Source organism: Marmota flaviventris, chromosome X (assembly GCF_047511675.1).
Source record: "Marmota flaviventris isolate mMarFla1 chromosome X, mMarFla1.hap1, whole genome shotgun sequence".
NCBI classification, from domain to species: Eukaryota; Metazoa; Chordata; class Mammalia; order Rodentia; family Sciuridae; genus Marmota; species Marmota flaviventris.
Window position 1 is genome coordinate 8,394,313 of NC_092518.1, and position 21,504 is coordinate 8,415,816.

At 40.7% G+C, this 21,504-nt stretch overlaps 1 protein-coding gene across 5 annotated transcripts in view; it reads right to left on the reverse strand.

Annotated features, from left to right (window-relative positions):
- Gpm6b (glycoprotein M6B) overlaps window positions 1–21,504 on the reverse strand; it is a 163,332-nt gene that overhangs the window by 41,152 nt on the left and 100,676 nt on the right. For 2 of the 5 annotated variants that reach the window (XM_027946545.2, XM_027946542.2), the window contains exon 1: window positions 4,606–5,005. The exons of 1 other annotated variant lie outside the window; for it this stretch is intronic. In XM_027946545.2, the coding sequence (XP_027802346.1) occupies window positions 4,606–4,666 (61 nt within the window). In that variant the 5' untranslated portion in view covers window positions 4,667–5,005. Of the gene's footprint in view, window positions 1–4,605; window positions 5,006–21,504 lie in introns of those variants that run through there. 2 more of the 5 variants (XM_027946544.2, XM_027946548.2) reach the window with 2 other exon arrangements.

Sequence of the window (21,504 nt, forward strand, 5' to 3'; positions counted from 1 at the left end):
TGAGTTAGTACACTTTCACTCCTCTAACAAATGCTGAGAGGACAGGGGATAACATTTCAAAGGAGAACACAATGAAGTGAATAAATGAATAAACAAATGAGGAGCAACAAAGCACATTTGCAAAACTGGAATTGTAGCTTCCCTCTCTTAAAAGTCAATGTGCATCCTGTTCTTTCTTCATCCCATAGCCAGTCCTACTCCTGGCCAAACATCTCATGTGTGTGTGTATGTTCGTGTGCACGGGTGTGCATGTATGTGTGGGTGTGTGCACATGCATGCATTTGGTCCAAGGGAGAAAAAAGGAGGGGAGTATCTTTGGAACAATCCAACACCAGTCATGGGAAGGGGAAGCTTACATCATGCAGACACGGGCTATTTTGCATGTTCTCAAATATAGCAAGACTAAATATTTTATTAAGATCATTTACCTTAAATTGACTTGTACTTCCAAGTGACAAAGAAACATAATCTTAAAATGTACGATCTTAATTTGGGTTGACACTCAGTTCCAAGGAAGACAAAAGGTAAGTTTCCAGAAATAGACCAGAACTCTTTTCTAATGAATTAGCATGACCAAGTCTTGTAAAGTATGCTTATGGAACTGATAATGTAAAAAGTGGCAGATGTACCAAATGGCTCTTTGAGACCTTTCTCCACATTTAAATTTTCTTAAAAAAAAAAAAAAAAAAAAGAAGAAGAAGAATCAAATGACACCATATCATACCTACCACATGTGTCTCACACCATCTGGCCAGGCACTTTTCTCTATAGCCTATTCCCCAGACACCATCTCTTCAGATGTCCACCTTGGCAAATTCTTAGAGAAAAAGTGCATCTAAAACTTTCTCCGTACCACATTCATAAATACAAGTTAAAAAATGTCAATAAAAATGCATAACTCATCGATCATTAAGAATATTGTGACGTTAAATGTACCCCTCTGGTTTTCAGTATACAAGTCATATGTTCTAAAAGAGTGCTTTTCCTCCTAAACAAAAAAAGGAGAGTCAAAAGTATACATTTTTTTTTTAAATTTTAAAAACATGTAGAAAATCATATCTACTTGATCAAAAAAAGATGGAAATGGATCTGTTAATTTTACAAACAAGTCAATTTGAATTCATTTCTTATTCTTGACTATATCCTGCAATTTATTTTAAATTAAACATTATTTCCAATTTACTACATTTTTCTTTCTATGTGGTTAGGAACTTAATTTGATGCCTAGATTCTGGATTTTATTTCAGCAACGATTCATAGGAACTGAACTAGCCTGACTATAATTATTTCAGTAGAATCCAATTTCCTATATGTCATAAAAATAACCTTCATCACAGCTACTCAGATTTTTTTTTCATATAATAGAGCATACAGAGTTGTTATGATTCAATTGTTTTTCTACCCAGTGATTACATGCTCCCAGCAATTTCAGATGCATCTGTTTTCACAAATGAATTGACATCAAGTAATACTCCACTGAAATAAATGGAAACCTAACTCTCCATCTTTTTATTATTGGATCCCGTGATCTATTTCCTTTGATTCTGTCTTATTCATTTCCTCCACTTATTTCATTTGCAGTGAATCTGCTTACTCAATCAATCCTCACACTTTGATTTAATTTAATGCTCTCAATTTAAAAACCGTCATTTGTAACAATTTGGCATTTTACCAATGCATCTGAGAAAGCCTGCTACTTGCTTTCCTTAAAAATTCCTGAATATATACTAAACACTCTTTGTGAATTTTGGTCATCCAGTAGCATTCTGTGAGCAAAGCTATGAGACCATTTCAAAAACACAAATGCTTTTCTTTTGTGGAGCCTTGGATTATTTTTGTCTAAAATAGGAACAAAGCCATTCTGATTTAGTTTTTAAATAAACAGCTCTCTCTGTGGGAGTTTGTGAATCACAATAGCTGGGATGTGTTCTCCTGCCCAGGAAAGGACAACTAGAAAAGCTAAGGTCAATTTAGAAATCTAAGTTTAATTTACATTCTTAATAGCATAATAATTATCCAAAGCTATTAATTCACAAGCTACTGGGTAGGGCAATAATACCTCAAATTAAGAGATGGGCTTTTTCCCTGTCACCTACAATTGAAAACGTGTGTGTTTGTGTGTGTGTGTGTGTGTGTGTGTGTGTGTGTGTTGGGAGGGGTAATATCAGCATGAAAAACTGCATGAAGTGACAAAATGTATAGAATTAAACTCAGAATAAGAATCCTTTCTGAAAGCCTTAAAAGAAAAGTGCAGAGAGGGAGGGTCTATCAGTTCCAGAATTATATAATGCCCTCTATAAGTAATGATGTCAAATTTTTAAATGTTCATATCAATGAAATAAGCATTTGTTTTATAAACTTAAAAATAAATCTGTAATACTCAAGTGACAAGTACACATGACCATCGGTGGCTATTATTTTATGTGGGTCTTAATGACAATGGACAAGCAAATTGAGGAACTAGGAAGATACTTGTATGAGTTTGACTTTGTGGAGCTAACATGGGAACTTGTTCGTCTAAATGGAGATCACTAGATAAGCCAGTCTCCAGATGAAGCACAATTCTTTTTGCTACAGATCAGTAAAAATAAATTTCCTGGCCTGTATTCTTATTTAAGTATGTTTCATACATGTGATGCTATCTTTTGGTCGTTTGGTGCTAATGAATTATTGAACAAACAATTCATGTTTATAAATTTTGGTAATTTTAAAAGCTCTTCCACAATGATCTTTCCACTTCTAATTTTGCCTGTAAATCCACAGCTAATGCATTTTCACATACAGTTTGTCAGGGATGCAGTGGCAATCTGTAGACCTGTTATTAATATTTAATTGACATAAAATAGCAATCCATGAGACTAAATTATGAAATTCACAATTATTTAGAAAGGATTTTGTATCAGTTATATGTCCTTTGCTTGCTTTTTTTTTTTTTTTTGAAAAAAAAAAGCAAAACATTTTATATCTGCCACGAGAGATCATCATATTAATTAAAAAAAAAGTACACATGAAACAAAATCACTTGCTTTAGAAAAAATGCTATAAACAGTGATAGAATTCCTCAGGATGATGCTGTTAGGATCTTATACCTCTCAAACATGCAATCATGTCTCTAATAATGGAAATGAATCTTTAAACTTTTATCTCACTTCCTCAGCGTGAGAAATATTCAAGAGTTTTTCTTATCACTATTCAGTCATTAAAGTAGATTAAAGAAAAAAAAAAAAAGAGGCACATATAAGAGAAGACAGGGTGGGTTTTTGTTGGAGGGAGGTCGGTCTGACACAAGGATCGAACCAAACTAACAACTTTAAAATTAGATTGGTATTTGCCTAAAGCCACTGGATTATATTCTTGCATGGTTAAAATGGCAAATTTTATGTTATGTGTATTATCATACTTTAAGAAATTTATTTTTAAAATGAAATTGGTCTGTTCAGGATAAAAATGTTAATGTGCACAGAAGAAATTCTGCATAAAAACAAGCTGCCTTTACCCCAACATGCTAAGTGGAATTACATATAGTCACCAGTTTTTGTAGGTTTAAAATGGTTGACCATCAGGAATTTCATATGGTTCAACCTATATAGGCATAAGAAAAACATAGTTGTGCCCCTATTCTGGAGAATTACTACAGTTTAGTGACTGTCATTGAGCGCAAGGGCCGTTGAGCGAAATAACCTTAGCATGGTAGCTTTTAACATCAGAGCCACTGCGGATATAGAACATGTTTTTGTGCGATTATGACAGTCCATGACTTTGAGTGAGGGAGATCACTTACAATGCAGTGAGATGCCATTAACCTAACAGGGGCTGAGCTGATTCCATGGGGCATCAAACTTGACATCAGTCATTATTTAGGAAAAGAGATTAATTTCAGCTTCTATTTTCTGTCATTTTCATACTGCAACAATACTGATTTCTCAAAAAGCTATTCTGGATATCAAAATTGTGACATGGTCTAAGATTTCCTTCAGGGAACAGGACCTTTCATCAATTTTCCTCCCTCAAATCTTTAAGTCATAAGTAGCAAAAGACCCCTTCTGTTCTATCAGTACTAGGCAACAGAGCTATGCCCTCTCCGAAGCTCTAACTGTAAATGATCATTATGGGCCATAGTTGGGGCTTGATACACAGAAAGAGCAATCACACTAGAATAAGTAAATGAAGGTATGTCTAAATCACTACTATATTAGTGGAACCAAAGTGTAATTAGCATGCATGCCCCTCCAGTTCCGTCTTGGCACTGGCAGAGAACAACACATTCCGTGTCCCTGAAATATAACATGCACAACGTAAAAGCTAAATTGTGATTAATTACATTAATAAAAAGACAATTTCCCATATTCAACTCCCCTTGGTGACAAACTATGGACATCCTTCTATGAAATAGCACATTCCATAGGAAGATGTGCAACAGGAATGGACTAAAGAGAGGCTGCTCTCTTCATCTAACATCAGCCCACAGGAAAACACCACCCTGCAAACAAGATCATGCCATAGGGATTGTTTCAGAGCCATTTAAGAGACAAAACCCGGCTAACCCCTTTTCAAGCACCCTCAGTGAAAAGCTTTAAAACCGGCTATTGTCGGAGCACTGGGTACCTTTTCTCTCTTGGCTTTGTTCAGTATTTTCCTCGGCTGCAGTTTCCATGGCTGGCTTCATACCATCCACCAAAAATGCTTTTCCCTGCTCCCCCCAACACACACTTTTTTTTTCCTCCTCTTCCTTTTCTTTGGACTCCCCTCCGTCTCTTATTTACACCCGCCTGATTGAAAGGCTCTGTTCTTCACTACAGTAGATTACAGTCCCTTCCAAGATGCAAAAGTCTTGTCAGCGTCAATTTCGCTCTGCCTACTGGTCCATAAAGACAGCTGCCAAGGAACAGGCAGCCATACGTCACCGAGGATCCCAGTTATAAAACAACCATTCTGCACCCGCGACTGTGCCTCCGCTCTGTGTGGCTCCCAGGGGAAGGACCTGCTCCCCCACAGCTCTTCCTCCTTGCTGTCTTAAGATCGCTCCCTCCCCTTCTTCTTGCCAACTGCACCCAATGAATACTAATTAATTCTCCCAGGAAAGAACAGATTTGTGACATCAGAGGAAGGGATGTGGAAGAGAAAGAAAAGAGCCCCCTCCCACCACGTGACTTAGTTGGTTGGCCACAATATATGCAGTCTTAGGAGAATGCGCGTCTTCCCAGAATCACCAGGCTTTTTTCCCATGCCACCCCTTTCTGGTGCATCACAGTTTTATTTATTTCATTTATCCCCAAGCCCTGGGAAATCATATTCAAAGGATGTGCCGATAGTCTCTATTTGCTTTTTTAATACTTCTTTTTCACAGAATCTCTAGATAGACAGGCTGATTTAAAAAAAAAATAATGCACACACACGTGCGTACACACACACACACACACACACACACATAAGACTGAAAGAAAATGTACGCAAGAGAGAAGAAAACCCAAACGTGGATTTAGCAATAGCAATGTAGCAATCTGGTATTAGAATTCACTCCTTTGTCTATAGTTAATATATGTGACAGTAAAGCAAACTAAACTCAAGTCAAAATTTATAAAAAGGTAAACTTTCCTTATTTAAAAACAAACATAATATGTTATAAGTATATCTAGCTGACATTTTGGTGGTTTCTTGACATGAAAATTCATTTTTTAAATTGGATGTGATTATTTCCATATGGTGATTTATTCATTAGAACTCCTCACTCAAAATCAAAACGGCATTTTCAAAAGCATTCTAAATATTTGGCATAAAGGCTATTGTACCAATAGTGGGGTTTTTTGTTTGTTTGTTTGTTGATACTGGGGATTGAATCCAGATGTTCTTTATACATCCCCAGCCCTTTTTATTTTTTCATTTTGAGACAGGGTCTCGCTACACTGTTGAAGTTGGCCTCAAACTTGTGATCCTCCTGCCTCAGCCTCTGAAGTTATTGGGATTACAGATGTGGGCTAAGGCACCTGGTTCTGCCCCATTTTAAAAATGCATTTGGCTGGCCCACCTACCGTCTTTATCCCTATTAAAAACTTTAACTCAACTCAAATACAAAGATGACCACTGATAACTACAGGGTGAAGGATTCCCTGAGCAAAAAGAATCTGTTAGCTGACTGGGCTCAACACCCATCTTGGGAACATATATGAAACAGGTTGGAGACTCCCTCTCCTAAAACGCTCTCCCAAATTTTGAAGCTTTATTGTTTAACACCTTTAAAAAATGTGCAAGATCTTGAATCCAAATCCTTTAACAACCTGATCTTTGAATACTTTGGTTTTAGATAATCCCCAAACCTTCTTATATTCAATACCTCTGTCTTGTTAAATAAGAGAAGATTTTGAAAACCAGTTAAGCCTGTTTGGATACTAATTTTACATCTCACTTTTCACTTTAGAAGACCACACCCACAATCAACTATTCCCTTCAGTATGGCCCCAGCCAATTTTGTCTTCTGGTGAGGGGAGTGAGACACACAGCAGCCTAAAGCTGCAGACTTTAGATAAAAAAAAAGATTCCTTTGTGATTAAAAAAGAAAGAAAGAAAGAAACAAAAAACCAAAAAAAACAAAACAAAAAAAAAAAAACCTCTGATGTGTCTTAATGGGAAAGTTTAAATCATGTCTTGCAAAGAACACGTAGGCCCATTCAGACAAAAAGGTGACAGGTGCTGGTATGTGACAGGCTTGTTCCCTTCAGTATTTAAAATGAAAATTAAAACCAAAGTAAAATTCAATTTGGCACAAAAGAGGAGAATTGTGATTAGCTATGCTATTGGTTTTTCTTTAAAATGTCTAACAAAGTCATTCAATTCTGGAACTGGCAGAGTAGAATAATTTTTTTGGCCATCACTTTAGAGTATTTTAAATCCCTGGGCTCAAATGATCCTCCTGCCTCCACCTCCCCAATAGCTGGGGCCCCAGATTCAGGATACTGCACACTGTTGGGAATATTATTTTAATAATGATACAAGTGTAAAGGCACAATAGAAAAGATATTCTTATTTTAAAAACAACTTAGTTCTGTATCATAGTGACAGAAATCAAAGATATTAGACAAAATATTCACAAACCCTCCAGTAGATGCCTTCGGATACTTCACTCTGAAAAACTGTAGGTAAATGAACAATTCACCACTCTGACCTTATTTACAACTTCATCACTGTCATTAGGACAATGATGTATGACAATTCTAGAAAGTACCATTGTACCACTTCATAAGCAGCCTCAAATGTCTCACTGATGTTTATGATAATCCATTTGAATCAGTAAAGAAGAAAAATTGTCAACAACATTGAAAATGGAGTACATGTTTATGGTATTTTTGAGGTATGCATCCATCTTTGGCCAGAAAAGCCAGCTATACAGAACAAATAGGAGGGGAAATATCTCTCAGAGCTGAAAATATTTCTTTGAGTCCCATACTAAAAGACAGCAAGAATACTTCTGAAAAATCAAAGGATGAGAAAGATTAACACTAAATGGATATATTAGATTCAACCCAAGGCTAATGGGACACATAGAACTCTCCTAAGCCAAGGTGATCCTACCTGCTACAAGTGCTGTGGTATCATTACAGTGACAAATGAGCAGAGGAGGATTCATAAAGTCCCTACTGAATGCTAAAAATCAAGAAGCCATTCTGTGCTATATAACTGACTGTTCAGCCAACAGAACTCAAGTTGCACAATGATCTTCCTACAGATTATTCCAGCCACATAGCTAACAAAGATTTTTTTCAAATGCCCATTTTCTTTCCAGCTGGATGGTGCATGCCTGTAATCCCAGCGATTTGGGAAGCTGAGGCAGGAGGATCATAAGTTCAAGGCCAGCCTTAGGTACTTGACAAAGCCCGAAGCAAATTAGCAAGACCCTGTCTCAAAATAAAAAATGTTTAAAAAGGGGGGGGACTGGAGATGTGGTTCAGTGGTAAAGTGCCCCTGAGTTCAATCCCCAGTACTAGGGAAAAAAGGGAATGCTTATTTTTATTTATTTATTTAATTTTTTTTTTACAACTTTCTAAATCATATTTTAGGTTCCTTATGTCCTCAGAATGACTCCTCAGTGAATAATCACTCATCACCAAGAAAGCATGTTTTAAAATTCCTTCTGGCTACTAATTCCTCTGCAATTTTCCTGTTTCATGGAACATTTGTATAATGTGAAATATGCTCTGGCATAATCCTTCCTCATTGTCCCTCCAAGGAAATCAATACCCAGAGCCACTTAACAAAAATTTCTTTTTAAGATAATTTAAAATTCATTCAAGTGGCTCTTATTTTCACATTACTTCCCATGATAAAATCCAAGATATGTTCTAGTAATAAATATCTGGGCCTTCTATTTAGTGAGAACAAAATTAAAATATAGCAAGAATTCTTATGTAGTACATTTAAGGGAGAAAACATACTTCATGTAAAGTAGAAATAGCTAAAATGATAATCTGTGTTGTTTAAAAGGTCACATATTTTTTTTAAAAAACTAAAACATACAGAATAGAGCCAGAAAGTCCGTATATGTTCACCTAGAATTGCATCCTTGCATAACTAGATTTTCCCAAAGCTTTATCAATTTGGCAAAGCCTTTGTCCTCCATTAGCAGAATTAAATTTCTAATTTTTCATCTAATGTGGGTCTTTGAAAAAAGCCTTCTGACTCCTTCCTGTTCTTATTCTCTGTCCTGATGCCCTTCCTCCTGTATATTGCTATACTTTCCTTTGCACAAAGTGACACCACATACAGTTAACAGCTGACATGACAAATCAAACCAAATGATGTATATGAACACTCTGGTTGTCACGCTCTGGAAGTATAAGCCATCCTCATTACTGTTCTTTTTAATGGTAGAGGTGGTTCCCAGGCAGGCCACTGTCGCAAAGCTGGCTAATGTCAATAGCTATGAGCGCATGAAAAGCCTCTTTCAGGCCAGTTTCTTCCCAATCTAATTGACTGTTTATTTAATGACAGACAGTGCCTCATTAGGAGCTCCAAGGAGCTACGAAAACAGCGACTGCCCAGTTTGGCAAAAGCCAACTTGAGGTGTGATAAGCCTCCTTCTCCTAGGGGGGGAGAAACAAATTAATTTCCAAAAGAAAAGCAAGAGAATAAATTGGGCAGGAGCAGACTGAGGCTTCACGGATGGAAACAGTTATGGCCAGAAAGTTTCAATATACCGAGCTGAAGAATGAGCATAGCACAGGTGGCCTGTGGCCGGAGAAGGCCTGACATTTTCACTAGTGCAGACACATGTTTCTTTATGTATGTGTGTGTGGTGGGGGAAGTCCTGGGGATTTAACCCAGGGATGGTTTACCACTGAGCCACATCCCCAGCCCTTTTCATTTTTTATTTAGAGACACAGTCTCACTAAGTTGCTGAGGATGGCCTTGAACTTGCAATTCTCCTGCCTCAGCCTCCCAAGTCGATGGGATTATAAGCATGCGCTACATCACCCAGCTCGGTGTGGACACATCTGTCTCAAAAGTCAGTGTTGTTGCTTCCTTCCTGTCTATTATATCAAGCTTGCTCAATGTCAGCACCAGTGACAGTTGGGGCTGGTTCTTTCTTTGCTAAGGGGACTGTCCTGGATATAGTGGGTGTTTTTAGGAACATCCCTGGCCTCTACTCACTAGATGCTAGTATCACTACCCCAGTTTCTGAAAATGTTGCCAAACACTGCCAAATGTCTGGGTAAAATCACCACCAGTTGAGAATGACTGCCTTAAATCTCTCTTTTTTCTTCCCTACATTTTCTTTGACTATTGTGGAATCCTCCCAGTCTGTGGTCCTCAAGCCTTTACTGTACCCCACAATCATCTGCAAAGTCTGGGTAATGCTGATGCCAGGGCCCCACATCCAAAGATTCTGATTTGACAGGCGTGTGGTGGGCACAAGGACTTCAAGATCTTCCTAGGTGATACCAATTGCTGTAGGTGACAGGCACTCACAAAACATGTGCTGTAGTGACAGAGACACACTCAGAGACTTTAGGAAAATTATATAAGAGGGCAGTTTGATGGATGGATAAGAGACCAGAGAGGCCAGAGTCAGGGTAAATGCTCTTGACTGAGGATGAAGTGGAGACTCTACCCCCAGCTGGGGCAGAAATGAAACACCAAGCATTAAGGTGAGGTGGATTCAGGGTTGTTCCCCAGACTTTCAGCTTGGATCCCTAAAAGGATAATGAGTGCCACAGGGAACATAAGATTCAGTGATGTTCGGGTTTCCTAGGGTTGATGTGACAAAGTTATTTAAATTTGATGACTTTAAATAACAGATGTAGCCGGGCGTGGTGGTGTAGGCCTGTAATCCCTGCAGCTCAGGAGGCTGAGGCAGGAGGATCGCAAGTTCAAAGTCAGCCTCAGCAACTTAGTGAGGCCCTAAGCAACTCAGCGAAACCCTGTCTCTAAATAAAATATTTAAAAAGGCTGGGATGTGGCTTAGTGGTTAAGAGTCCCTGGGTGCAGTCCCTGGAACCAAAAAACAAACAAACCAACAAATAACAGAAATTATTCTCTTACAGTTCTGGAAGTCCAAAACCAACATGGGGGCAGAGGCATGTTTTTTCTGATGGCACCTCAGGGAGGATCCTCCCTTACATCTTCCAGCTTCGGGGCACAGTCAGCAATCCTGCACAGTCTTTGGTTTATAGATACATCACTCCAACCTCTGCCTGTGGCATCGTCTGCTTTTCCCCTTGTGTGTCTCTGTGAGTCTTCTCATAAGGACACCAGTCATATTGGACTAGGCCCTACCTAACCAGATATGGCCTCATCTCATCTTGATTAAGTCTACAGAGACCCTTTCCAAATAAGGGCACATTCAGAGGCTCTGGAGGTGAGGATTTCAACATATTTGGGGTGGGGAGTGGGGGACACAATTCAGCCCACACCAGGTGGGGAAAAAGAGAAAGACTATCACATTTGGAAGCTAGAAGCCACGTGGACCATGGCTGTGCAGCTGCTCCATCTGGGCCGAGTTTGGAAATGAAGACTTGGGCGTTATCAGCAGAAAGAAACCAGCTATCGTGGGAGCAGGTGTGAAGCCAAGGGAAAAGGTGCTGAGAAGAAAACCTTGCAGGTGTCACCTAATTTAGGGGGAAGAACCACCCTCAAAGGATGTAGAGGATGTTGGAGAAGATCCAGGAGAGGGCCCTGTCACAGAGGAGGAGGGAATTTTAAGAAGGAGGGGGTGTTCCACAGTCAAGGCAGCCAGAAGGCGAGGACTTGGCAAAGACCACTGAAATGGAAAATTCCAATTTGCTTGCCAGCATCAGCACTGAGACTGGAATGGAAACCAATTTATAGAGGGGCTACGAAAGGGCTGGGAAGTGAAGAAGAGGAAGCAAGGGCGGCCCACTTTCTAAAGAAATGTGGGAGTGAGAAGGCGAGGGAAAGATGCAGGCAGATAAAGGAAGAAGCCAGTCAAGAAAAGTCCCCCAAATGTTCTATGCTGAAAAGGCGGCAGTGATTGAAAGAAAGATTTAAGATGCGAGTGGGGGTGGATAAATGATGAGTTGAGATCACAGGAGAGGCAGACGGCCAGCAGCGGGTGGCAGGAGGGGATACTTCCCCCTCTGAAATGAAAATGGAAAGAGAAAATGGAAAAGGAAAATCTATTTGGACTCCAACATTTGAAAAATTACACCTTAGAAGAGGTGGTGATGGGCAGGTTAAAAGCATAACCTGTCCTGCACAGAGAAGGATGCTCTTATTACTTGGTTGGGACTACATCACAGTCAAAGAGAGAGGGATTATCAACCCCATTTTTAAGGGTGACATATGGGAATATGATGCTTGCTCTGGTGTTTTCTTTTTTGGAGGGAGGCATTCTGGGGTTTGAACCCAGGAATGGCATACCACTCAGCTACATCCCCACCCTTTTATTTTGAGACAGGGTCTAAGTTGCAGAGGCTAGCCTTGAACTTTTTGATCCTCCTGCCTTAGCCTCATAAATCACTGGGTATTTTAGTTAGTTTTTCATTGCTGCAACCAAAAGACCTGACATGAACAATTTTAGAGGAGTAAAAGTATATTTGGGGCTCATGGTCTCAGAGGTCTCAGACCATAGATGTTCGACTCTGGGCCTGAGGTGAGGCAGAACGTCATGGTGGAAGGCCATAGGGGAGGTCAGTAGCTCAGAGTATGGCACCAGAAAACAGAGGCAGCTCCACTCCAGGGAATAAAATATATACCCCAAAGGCACACTCCCAGTGACCCACCTCTTCCAGCCATACTCTGCCTACAGTTACCACCCAGTTATCCATCAGTGCATTAATCCACTAATTCGGTTAAAACTCTCATAACTCAATCCCTTCACTTCTAAACTTTCTTGCATTGTGTCACACATGAGCTTTTGGAGGACATCTCACATCTAAACCACACACTAGGACTAGGTATGTGTCACCACCACACCTGACTATGTTCTTTATTTTACTTAGTAAGGTAGACAGCTTGCCCTGAGTGTGGGTTGCTTGGGGACTTAAATGAGGTAGAATTTTCAGGGGATCAGAGACCCCAGGGGATGAGCAAGACAATGCCCTTCCTCTACGTGTCATCATATTGGGAATGAACCCTAACATGACAGAACCAGACTCAAACAAAACCAGAGAAATGAGGACCAGATGATTTTTTTTTAAGTGGTTTTGATAAAGAAAGGAAGTTTCCATTCCTTTCTGCGTACACAAGGCATAGGTCAGGAGACAGACAGCTCATCTACCGACAACAATCTTCCTGATTAATTATCACAGCCCATGGGGAACTCAGATTCTCTCATTAAGAGTAGAACACCATCAATAAGCTCTTCCTGCCAAAGCTCCCAATTAAGTCGTTTTCCCAGCATGCACCAGGTTGATATGAACAAGGGCAGGTCTCCCAAACCTCTCTTTGTTAGCTTTGAACCACAGCTACTGGGATCCGACTCATGCCTCCAGAGTGGTTTGTCACCAAAAACCACAGAGCCTGGAGTGTTCTCCTAACCAGAGTTGATATCTTACGTACAAAGTTGGGGGAAACTGAGGTGCTCTGCTGGGGACTCCCCTTATGTCACCTGCCCAAAACCTCACTTATAGTGCCTTCCCAGCCTCAACTTTCCTCCCGAGGCACAGCCCTAAGCCCGTCTCCTTTAGCGAGGCTCCTAGGGGAACTCCATTCTTGTGTCTTCATAGTGGTCTAAGTCCCCTGTGTCTCTCCATGATCAATGTCACCTTCTGTAAATGTCATCTCTTTCCACTGGAAAGACACCTGGATCCCACTCAGGTTGGAGAAAGCAACTTGGACCAACCCTAACCTTCAACAGTGTGCCCTCAAGGCCTGCTTTGCCAAAGGAAGACAGATGTTTTCAAATTCAAGGGTAAATCACAAGATGTCCTTGCTGTAAAACCTCAGAAGTTGAAAAATGATGGGATATGACCAGCAGGGTAGGACTAAAGATGGAGTGATCTCTTTACGACCCTTAAAGATCCCTTTAAGAATTCAGGGCACATCAAGAAAACTCCTTGTTGCCGCTACGCCATTGAAGCTGGCTCCCTGCCCTGTACATGCAGAGGCTGCCGTCATCTTTCCCTGAAAGAGTCAAGTCAAGGTACAAATTAGCGGGGCACAGTGGCCTGTAATCCCAGTGGCTTCAGAGACTGAGACAAAAGGATCAAGAGTTCAAAGCCAGCCTTAGCAAAAGTGAGGTACTAAGCAACTCAGTGAGACCCTGTCTCTAAATAAAATACAAAATAGGGCTGGGGATGGGGCTCAGGGGTCAAGTGGCTCCGAGTTCAATCCCTGGTACCAAAAAAAAAAAAAGTACAGATTAACGAGTTTCTCTCTGTTGGGCTGCTGGGGAAGGTGTTCTCTCTGGCAGGCCCTGGATCCCTCTGACTGTGGTCGCTTCACACTGATCTGAGCAATGGAAAGGCCAGTTGTATTTTCCCAAACCTTATACATATACCTCCACAACTGCCACGAAGTCACAAGGAAACTAAATGCCAGCAAGGGATCAAGCAAAGGTGCTGGCTAGATGTGTGGCCCAGTGACTGGGTTCAGTGCTGTCTCCAGAGGACTCACAGCATCCAGATGTGAGATACGACAGTAGCTCTTTAAGTTGAATAGAGGCCAATGGGCAGGGGCTGAGAGTGCCTTCTGCATCAGAATGTTGTGGAACTTCACCCAATATTCTTTCATATTGTTGCCTCCATGACAGTACTGAGAGATGGGCCTCATTATCCCCCTTGTATGAATGGAAAAACCAAGAGAGAGTCCGAGGAACCTGGCCAAGGTCATGTAGCTGGTCAAAGTCAGAGCTGAACCTTGACCATTGGATGCTAAAGCTGGGAACTTAAGAGTCACGAAACCACCGTACAGGAGCCAAAGCTAGCTACGTGAGGTGACAAGGTGATCAGCAGCCATCAACTGTTCTGGGTTTTGTTTTGTTTTGGATACCAGGAATTGAACCCAGTGGTGCTTAACCACAGAGCCACATCCCCAGCCCTTTTTATAGTTTATTATGAGACAGGGTCTCCCTAAGCTTTTTTAGGGCCTCACTAAGTTGCTAATGCTGGCTTTGAACTTACAATCCCTCTGCCCCAGCCTCCCAAGCTGCTAGGATTGGGCCTGGCTAGCAGCCATGACCTATCAAACTCAGAGTCCACATCACCAATGACTCACCCAGAACAGCCATCCCAACATTCGTTACTTTACCCACAAAGCATGGTCATCTGACACTCTCCCTACAACCTCTGGGGGATTAAGGCTGCACACCTCCCCAGCTGGGTAAGAATATCACACCCTCATGTTCACCCACCATCCCTTCCAGCTCAGTTCTGAGCAGCCTTACCATGCCACTTGACCTTTCTGAGCTGTGGCTTCATCATCAACTGACAGAGGACTCATAAGAGAACTTCCCCCAGCAGGCTATTGTTAGCAAGCACAAGTGAAATATTGCAGAGTCTCAGCACGACACCTCCTACATGGTACTGACAAAATGCTGTTTCTGTTCTGGAAGTTCTTCATGCTCCCACCAATAACATACAGGTCCAAGGGAGAGGTGGCCAGAAGGACGACTAGCTGATTTCACATCCTTCCAGATCTTTTTCTGTCCCTGAGGGGCTCACTTCTGTGCCCCTGCATGGCCTGACTGGATTTGTAAGGGCATTTCCTACCCCCATTGCCTCCCGGCCCCAGACCTCTGTGTGTCTGTCCTCAATACATCCCAAAGCCCTCCCTGAGGACAGCTAGCTTGGATGTGAAGTCTTAGATGCAAAGAAATAAATGGAACTGAGATGGATAAAGCAATGGGATTTTAAAAAGATGTGCCTCCAAGGATACTTAACTACTCTTTAAAACATGGATGAAACTGGCTTCTGGAATCTGAAGGGCATTGCTAACACCTACAGGCACTCAAGACCAAATTAGATTTGCCTCTAATGTTTTAAAATTACAATGGAATTCCATTCTTCATGTCATAGAACCACATGAGCAAGGTCCAGCTTCGCGGAAATGCAACTTATACAGATCTCTGCCCTCAAACTCAAGCATGGGCCGAATACTCTGATGCCATTGTCCTGAAATTTCTAGTAATTTCACTTCAAACTTGTGTTTTGCACATAGTGTCCAATGGAGCAATGCAGCACACACTTGAGTGGAGGTAGGTCACCAACGACACTCAGAACAACTATGCCACCACTCATTATTTTCTCCCCCAAACATGGTCATTTTTTTTTTTTTATTTTGTCTTGCTTTGTTTTTTGGAGCAGTGCTGGGGATGAAAGCCAGGGTTTTCATCCATGCCAGGCAGAGGAGCTATGTGTTCCTTGTCACCCTATTTGCATATCACATTCACAATGGCCCATTAGTCCAGAATTCTGATGGGCCCATGACACACAGGGAGTTCAGTTAGATTCAAAGTCAGTACAACGGAAGCATGGAACGTCCAGGACCGTAAAGGTACTGGTGCCAGCCGTCTGAAAAGGTGACACTTTCTGTTCAAACCACAACTTGCTTTGAATGAAAAAAGAAGGTAATGGAGTTTTAAGGCATGGATGCCCAAGGAAACTAACACATCCTTTCTTACTCAAATTGCTTCCCTATAACTTGGCCAACCACTTATGCTGAAAAAGACACTATAGAAGGAAAGACAGGGCAGCCCAGAGTTGTTTTTTTCTTTGAGTTCTTTATTACTCATCAGCAAGCCAAGGGAGGGAGTGTTAAGAGAATTTACTCAGTGGGGGGGTTGGGGTGGGGGGGTTGTGGCTCAGCGGTAGAGCGCTGGCTTAGCACCTAGGAGGCCCTGGGTTAGATCCTCAGTGCCACATAAAAATAAATAAATAAATAATACAGCATTGAGAGAGAGAGAGAGAGAGAGAGAGAGAGAGAGAGAGAGAGAATGTACTCATATCATGAAATGCAACCAAGCCAGGTACACATGCTTGTAATACCAGTGACTCAAGAGGCCAAGGCAGGAGAATGGCAAATTCAAGGCCAGCCTCAACAACTTAGCAAGACCTTCTCTGGAAATAAAAAGTAAAAAGGGCTGGGCCTTTAGCTCAGAGGTAGAATGTCCTTGGGTTCAGTCCCCAGTAAAAACAAACAAACAAAAAAAAAAAAACCAAAAAAACAGCCTAGTTAGTTTTGTGTAGCATTTCCACAGTTCTGCCTAGAACAACATATGAATGCAAGTACTAGTTACAAAACATGAATTGCGCCATTTCAGAGATCCCACATGTGTTAAATGCTCTCAGATTTGTATCAAAAACCTGCAGTGCACAGTATAAGGATGATCAGTAAGATTCATGCTAATGATTTCAAATGAATAATTTAAAATGCAATTTTTCTTGACTTAGAATGACAGTAAGTGAAAAGCAGAAAAAAAAAAAAAAAAAAAAAAAAACCCAACCCTGACAATTGGAGAGAGAGAGAGAAGCTAGGAGGAAAGAGTAAAGCTTTGTAGTGGACTACATCAAACACCACCTTTTCCCAGCCTTTAGAACAAGCAGCTTGTGTTTTCATTTTGTACCCGGGTCTACGAGTTTGGAGACTGGCCCTGCCTGAGAAGGCTGACCCAATAAGTTGTCACTACAGACAGAAGAGCGTGGGGGCCACTGTGGCCAAGTTTGGGCATGGGGTGGGGATGCATCTACAGGAGTCTGACCTGTGTGCTGCTGGGGCAGGTAACAGGTGCCCTCCCCTCCCTGGCTTGAGCACATTTCACAAGTCAATTTATGGGTGCTGTAAAGTAAGACAGCTAAATGCTTGTGGTCCAAGATGCAATGAGTAAAGAGAACGTGAGACAGCTCCGTACAAGCATGCGCACCTAGGAATAGTTTATAGGATCCACGTGGAAACAGTTTATTTAAGATCAGACCCAAACACATAGATGACTTGTCAGGATGCTTTATGAAGGCCGTCCTGGCTCTAAGGTCACATGGTCCGTTCAGCAGGATGGTTAGAAGAAAGAAAGAAGCATCAGGTCAGGACTGCTGCAAGCCACTGGCTCCAGGCCCAGCTCTATCACTGCTCCTGTCATCCTAAGTCATCTGCTAACTGTTCAGGTCAAGTGATTTTTCTACCTACTCTTATCTGATGTTTGAACAGTCTGGAATGGATTCCCCTGAGCTTCTGGAATTCTTTGGAGTAAGGTGCCAGACATCTTTCTTTGGAAGAGGTCCAATCAATCAGAAGCTTTGTCATCTCCAGAATGCCATTTGGAGTCACCTACCAGTTCTCAAGCCTACTATCTTTGCTTCTTTCTGAGCTGACATCTAGCATTTCATTGAAGTCTGTATATGATACTGAGAACTGTACAGCAGATGACAAGTAAGTTGCATAACTCATAATAACTTAAAATAGGTTGGGTAATTTTAGTTTCTCTTGCAATTGTACATTCATAATTTCCATATCAATGACATACTGCATTGCTAAATCTATTTTTTTAAGATAGGTATATTAGTCAGCTTTCTGCACTATAATAAAATACCCTTGATAATCAACTTATAAAGAGAAAAGGTTTATTTTGGCTCACAGTTTGAGGTTCCGGTCCAAAACTGGTTGGCCCAGATGCTTCGGGCTGGTGGTGAGACAGATCATCACAGCAGGAGAATGTAGTAGAGCAAAACCACTCATCTTGTGGCCAGAAATCAAAGAGTAAAAGATGCAACTGAGATCCCATAATGTCCTTCAGAGTCATGCCTCTAGTTACCAAAGGACTTCCCACTAGGACCCCCCCCTCCTAAAAGGTTCTACCACCTCCCAACCATCACCCTGGGAACCAATTTTTTTTTTTTTTTTAAACACAAGGGCAGGCTTTGGGAGATATTCAACATCTAAAAGATAGCAATAGGGATTCCTAGATCAGGTGAGTTCCTATGCTCACCTCACAAACCATTTGATAAAATTCCTTTCTACCTTTTTGGAAATGAGTTCCATGTTGGCAATGTACCAGTACACTTTTGCTTAGAGTCTCGCTAAGTTGCTGAGGCTGCCCTTAAACTTGTAATCCTCCTGCCTCAGCCTCCTGAGCCACTGAGATTACAGGGTTCAGCACCACATGTGGCTCCAATGTACTTTTAAAAATCATGTTCATTCAGTGCTTTCAATCAACACACAGCTTGAGGTCACTTAGTCACACACTGAAGAGTAATCAGTGCATTCCAAATGGCTATGGAATGACAGAGAGGAAGGTTTCTAATTCTCCACCCTTAGTCTTTGTCCTTGTTCTGTGCCATGAAGAAAGCAATGTCACCTAGGGCCCTGACAGGACAGGCTACATATATTCCTTCATTTAACCACCTAGGAATTTAAGATGAATGCACTGAGTCAATCTAGACTTTCTTTGCAGAAAACTATAGTAAGAAGAATTGTGTTTAATTCTCTCTCCTTTTCCAGTCTATAATCAGGAAAGACAGGACTAAAATGCTATGTTCTTGACTCATAGCCAAATAAGCTCTTGTCTTCTTCACCTGAGGAATAGGAAAGCAAATTATCTCTTAGGATAAGGTCCAAACACCGAATGTACAGTGTATACTCTAAGCAGAGCTAATTCTTTCTAAAACTATACATTATATCTTTGCAAAAACGCATTAGTGTATTTTTATCAAATACCTTTTAAAAATACAATTTTATTGGGCCAAGACAGAGTAGAGAAGACAACATAAATCTTTGGAAATCAATACTTGTTAACGTCAATTTATCTTCTTAATGAAAAGCCACTGATAAACCATGCCATAGGATTAAGTGAGCTAATGCATGCCATGGGCTTTGCACAAGACCTAGAACACTCAATAAAAAGTAGTTGCTGTGATTAATAGGCGAGACCAGAGTGGGGTTGAAATGCTTTCTTGAAAAGGCAATAAAACTCCAGGATGGAGCTTGTCAACCTGCCTCTGCCAGAACATAATGGATGGATAATGGTCACCTGCTCCACCCACTCTCAGGGGAGAACTGTGCATTATGGGCAATTCTCACTCCCAAGCTAAGATCCCACTCCTTCTTGCCCACCCAAAGAAATTCTATCAGACTGCATGGCAGTGACAGCTGTGCATGATCAGAATAAGTGTGTGTGTGTGTGTGTGTGTGTGTGTGTATGTATGTGTATATATATATATATATATATATATATACACACATATTTTTTTTTTTAAATCAGTCCATATTTTCACATTGTGAGATACAAATTATTGGAAATTCCGCAGTAACTGCAGCACACCAGTGGAATATGTTCCACTGCTTTGGGGGAATAGGAAATGCCCTCGACTACTGAAAATGATAACGCACTAAAAGACTCTAAGCTGTTGTTATTACTATGATGTTGCCAAAGAGGAAATGCTCACTATTGTTTGGGATAACAGGACAATAAGCAAATTCTTGGTTTGGGTTAATTCTTCATCCCAAAGCCAAATATGAGTTTGAAGCTTTTTTTCTTTTTTTTTAACATTTATTTTTTAGTTATAGGTGGACACAATATCTTTATTATTTTTTTGTGTGTGTGGTGCTGGGGATCGAACCCAGTGCCTCACGCATGCTAGGCAAGTGCTCTACCACTGAGCCACAGCCCCAACCCCTGAAGCTTTTTTCTTTTAAGCACCTGATCCTAAGGATTGATATATAAAGGATAAGTTGAACATGGCACAGTCATGTAAAAGAAAACTCGAATATATTTAGAAAGCTTAAACAGTTTTATTTAGAATTGGCCATCCTGACAATTAGCTTATTTAAAATATCAAAAATCTTATTTGAAGGATTTGCTGTGTAGCCTCTACGTTGTTCATTTCACAGATGAAAGTGACAGGTGATTAATCATGTTCATATCAAAGAGTTGATCGGTCAATGTGTTAATTATGCAATCTATTTATTCCTTCTTAAATAAATTATTTCTCACTAATTACTGCTAAACCCCAATGAAAGTATTCAAAAGAAATGAATTTCAAACCTGTTAACCCCATACTTGTTTTAATATACTGGTAAAGGAAGATGAATAATTTTATAGAAATCACTACTCATGATTTTTATTACTGTGAATAAAAAGCAGGTTATTCGTGTATTCAACACGTCACAGATAGGCTGTCCTAACTATTCTCGATGTAAACACCTGCTTAAAATTGTAACTTCTGAACTTTTCCATGAAAACATTTTCATCCCTTTCTTTGTTCTTCTCCTCACCCCCAAATCTGGATATCTCATTATTTCTTAATTAAAGCATATTAAGACTCACAAAAATACACAGATGACGTTTTGGAATATCTGCCATTTACTATTAGGACCTAAAGCCAGATCTTAACATTTTAACTGTTAATTAATCACTCATTTGTTTACTTAATGCATATTTTATCAAGTGCCAGCCACATGCCAGTTGCTATAGATACGAAAACAAAATGGGGCTGGTTATCACTGGGGGAGCTAAGGAACTCAAGCATTCACTTATTATTCAGCAATTATTTAGCCATTTACTTGGGTGAGGGACACTGTCATGACACCTGGAATCAGAGTATATCACCAAACTGGACAGCTCATGATTACTAAGTCCACAGCTCATTCATTTGCTAGCCCAGACCTATAATGGCAGGGAGGGGTTGTTATTGGTGCTTACAAATGACTAAGAAGAGATCTGATCCTCAGCCTCCTGGACCTCATATAATCCACAGAAGGATGACTGGAAGCATGGGGACAAGGATATAGCAGAGCTTAACTCTGGGCAAGAATTGGCAAATAAGGGCTGGGTGAGGGGAAGTGGCTGGAATGGCTTCATAGAAAAAATGCCATCTGAATGGGTACCAGAAGCATAAGGGACAGGAGTCCCCCCCACCGCTACACACTTGGGGATTTCACACCATTTCTTCAGTAATCCTAGACCAGATCTTCCCCAACTCTACCACAGAGGCCAGTTACTTAACTTCTCGGTGCCTCAGATCCTCATCTGTGGAGCAGAATATTTAGATGTACCCACCTTAAAGCGATTGGAAGTGGCTGAAGTGATTGGGGAGACTGAGGACCAAAAAAGTGATGACAATA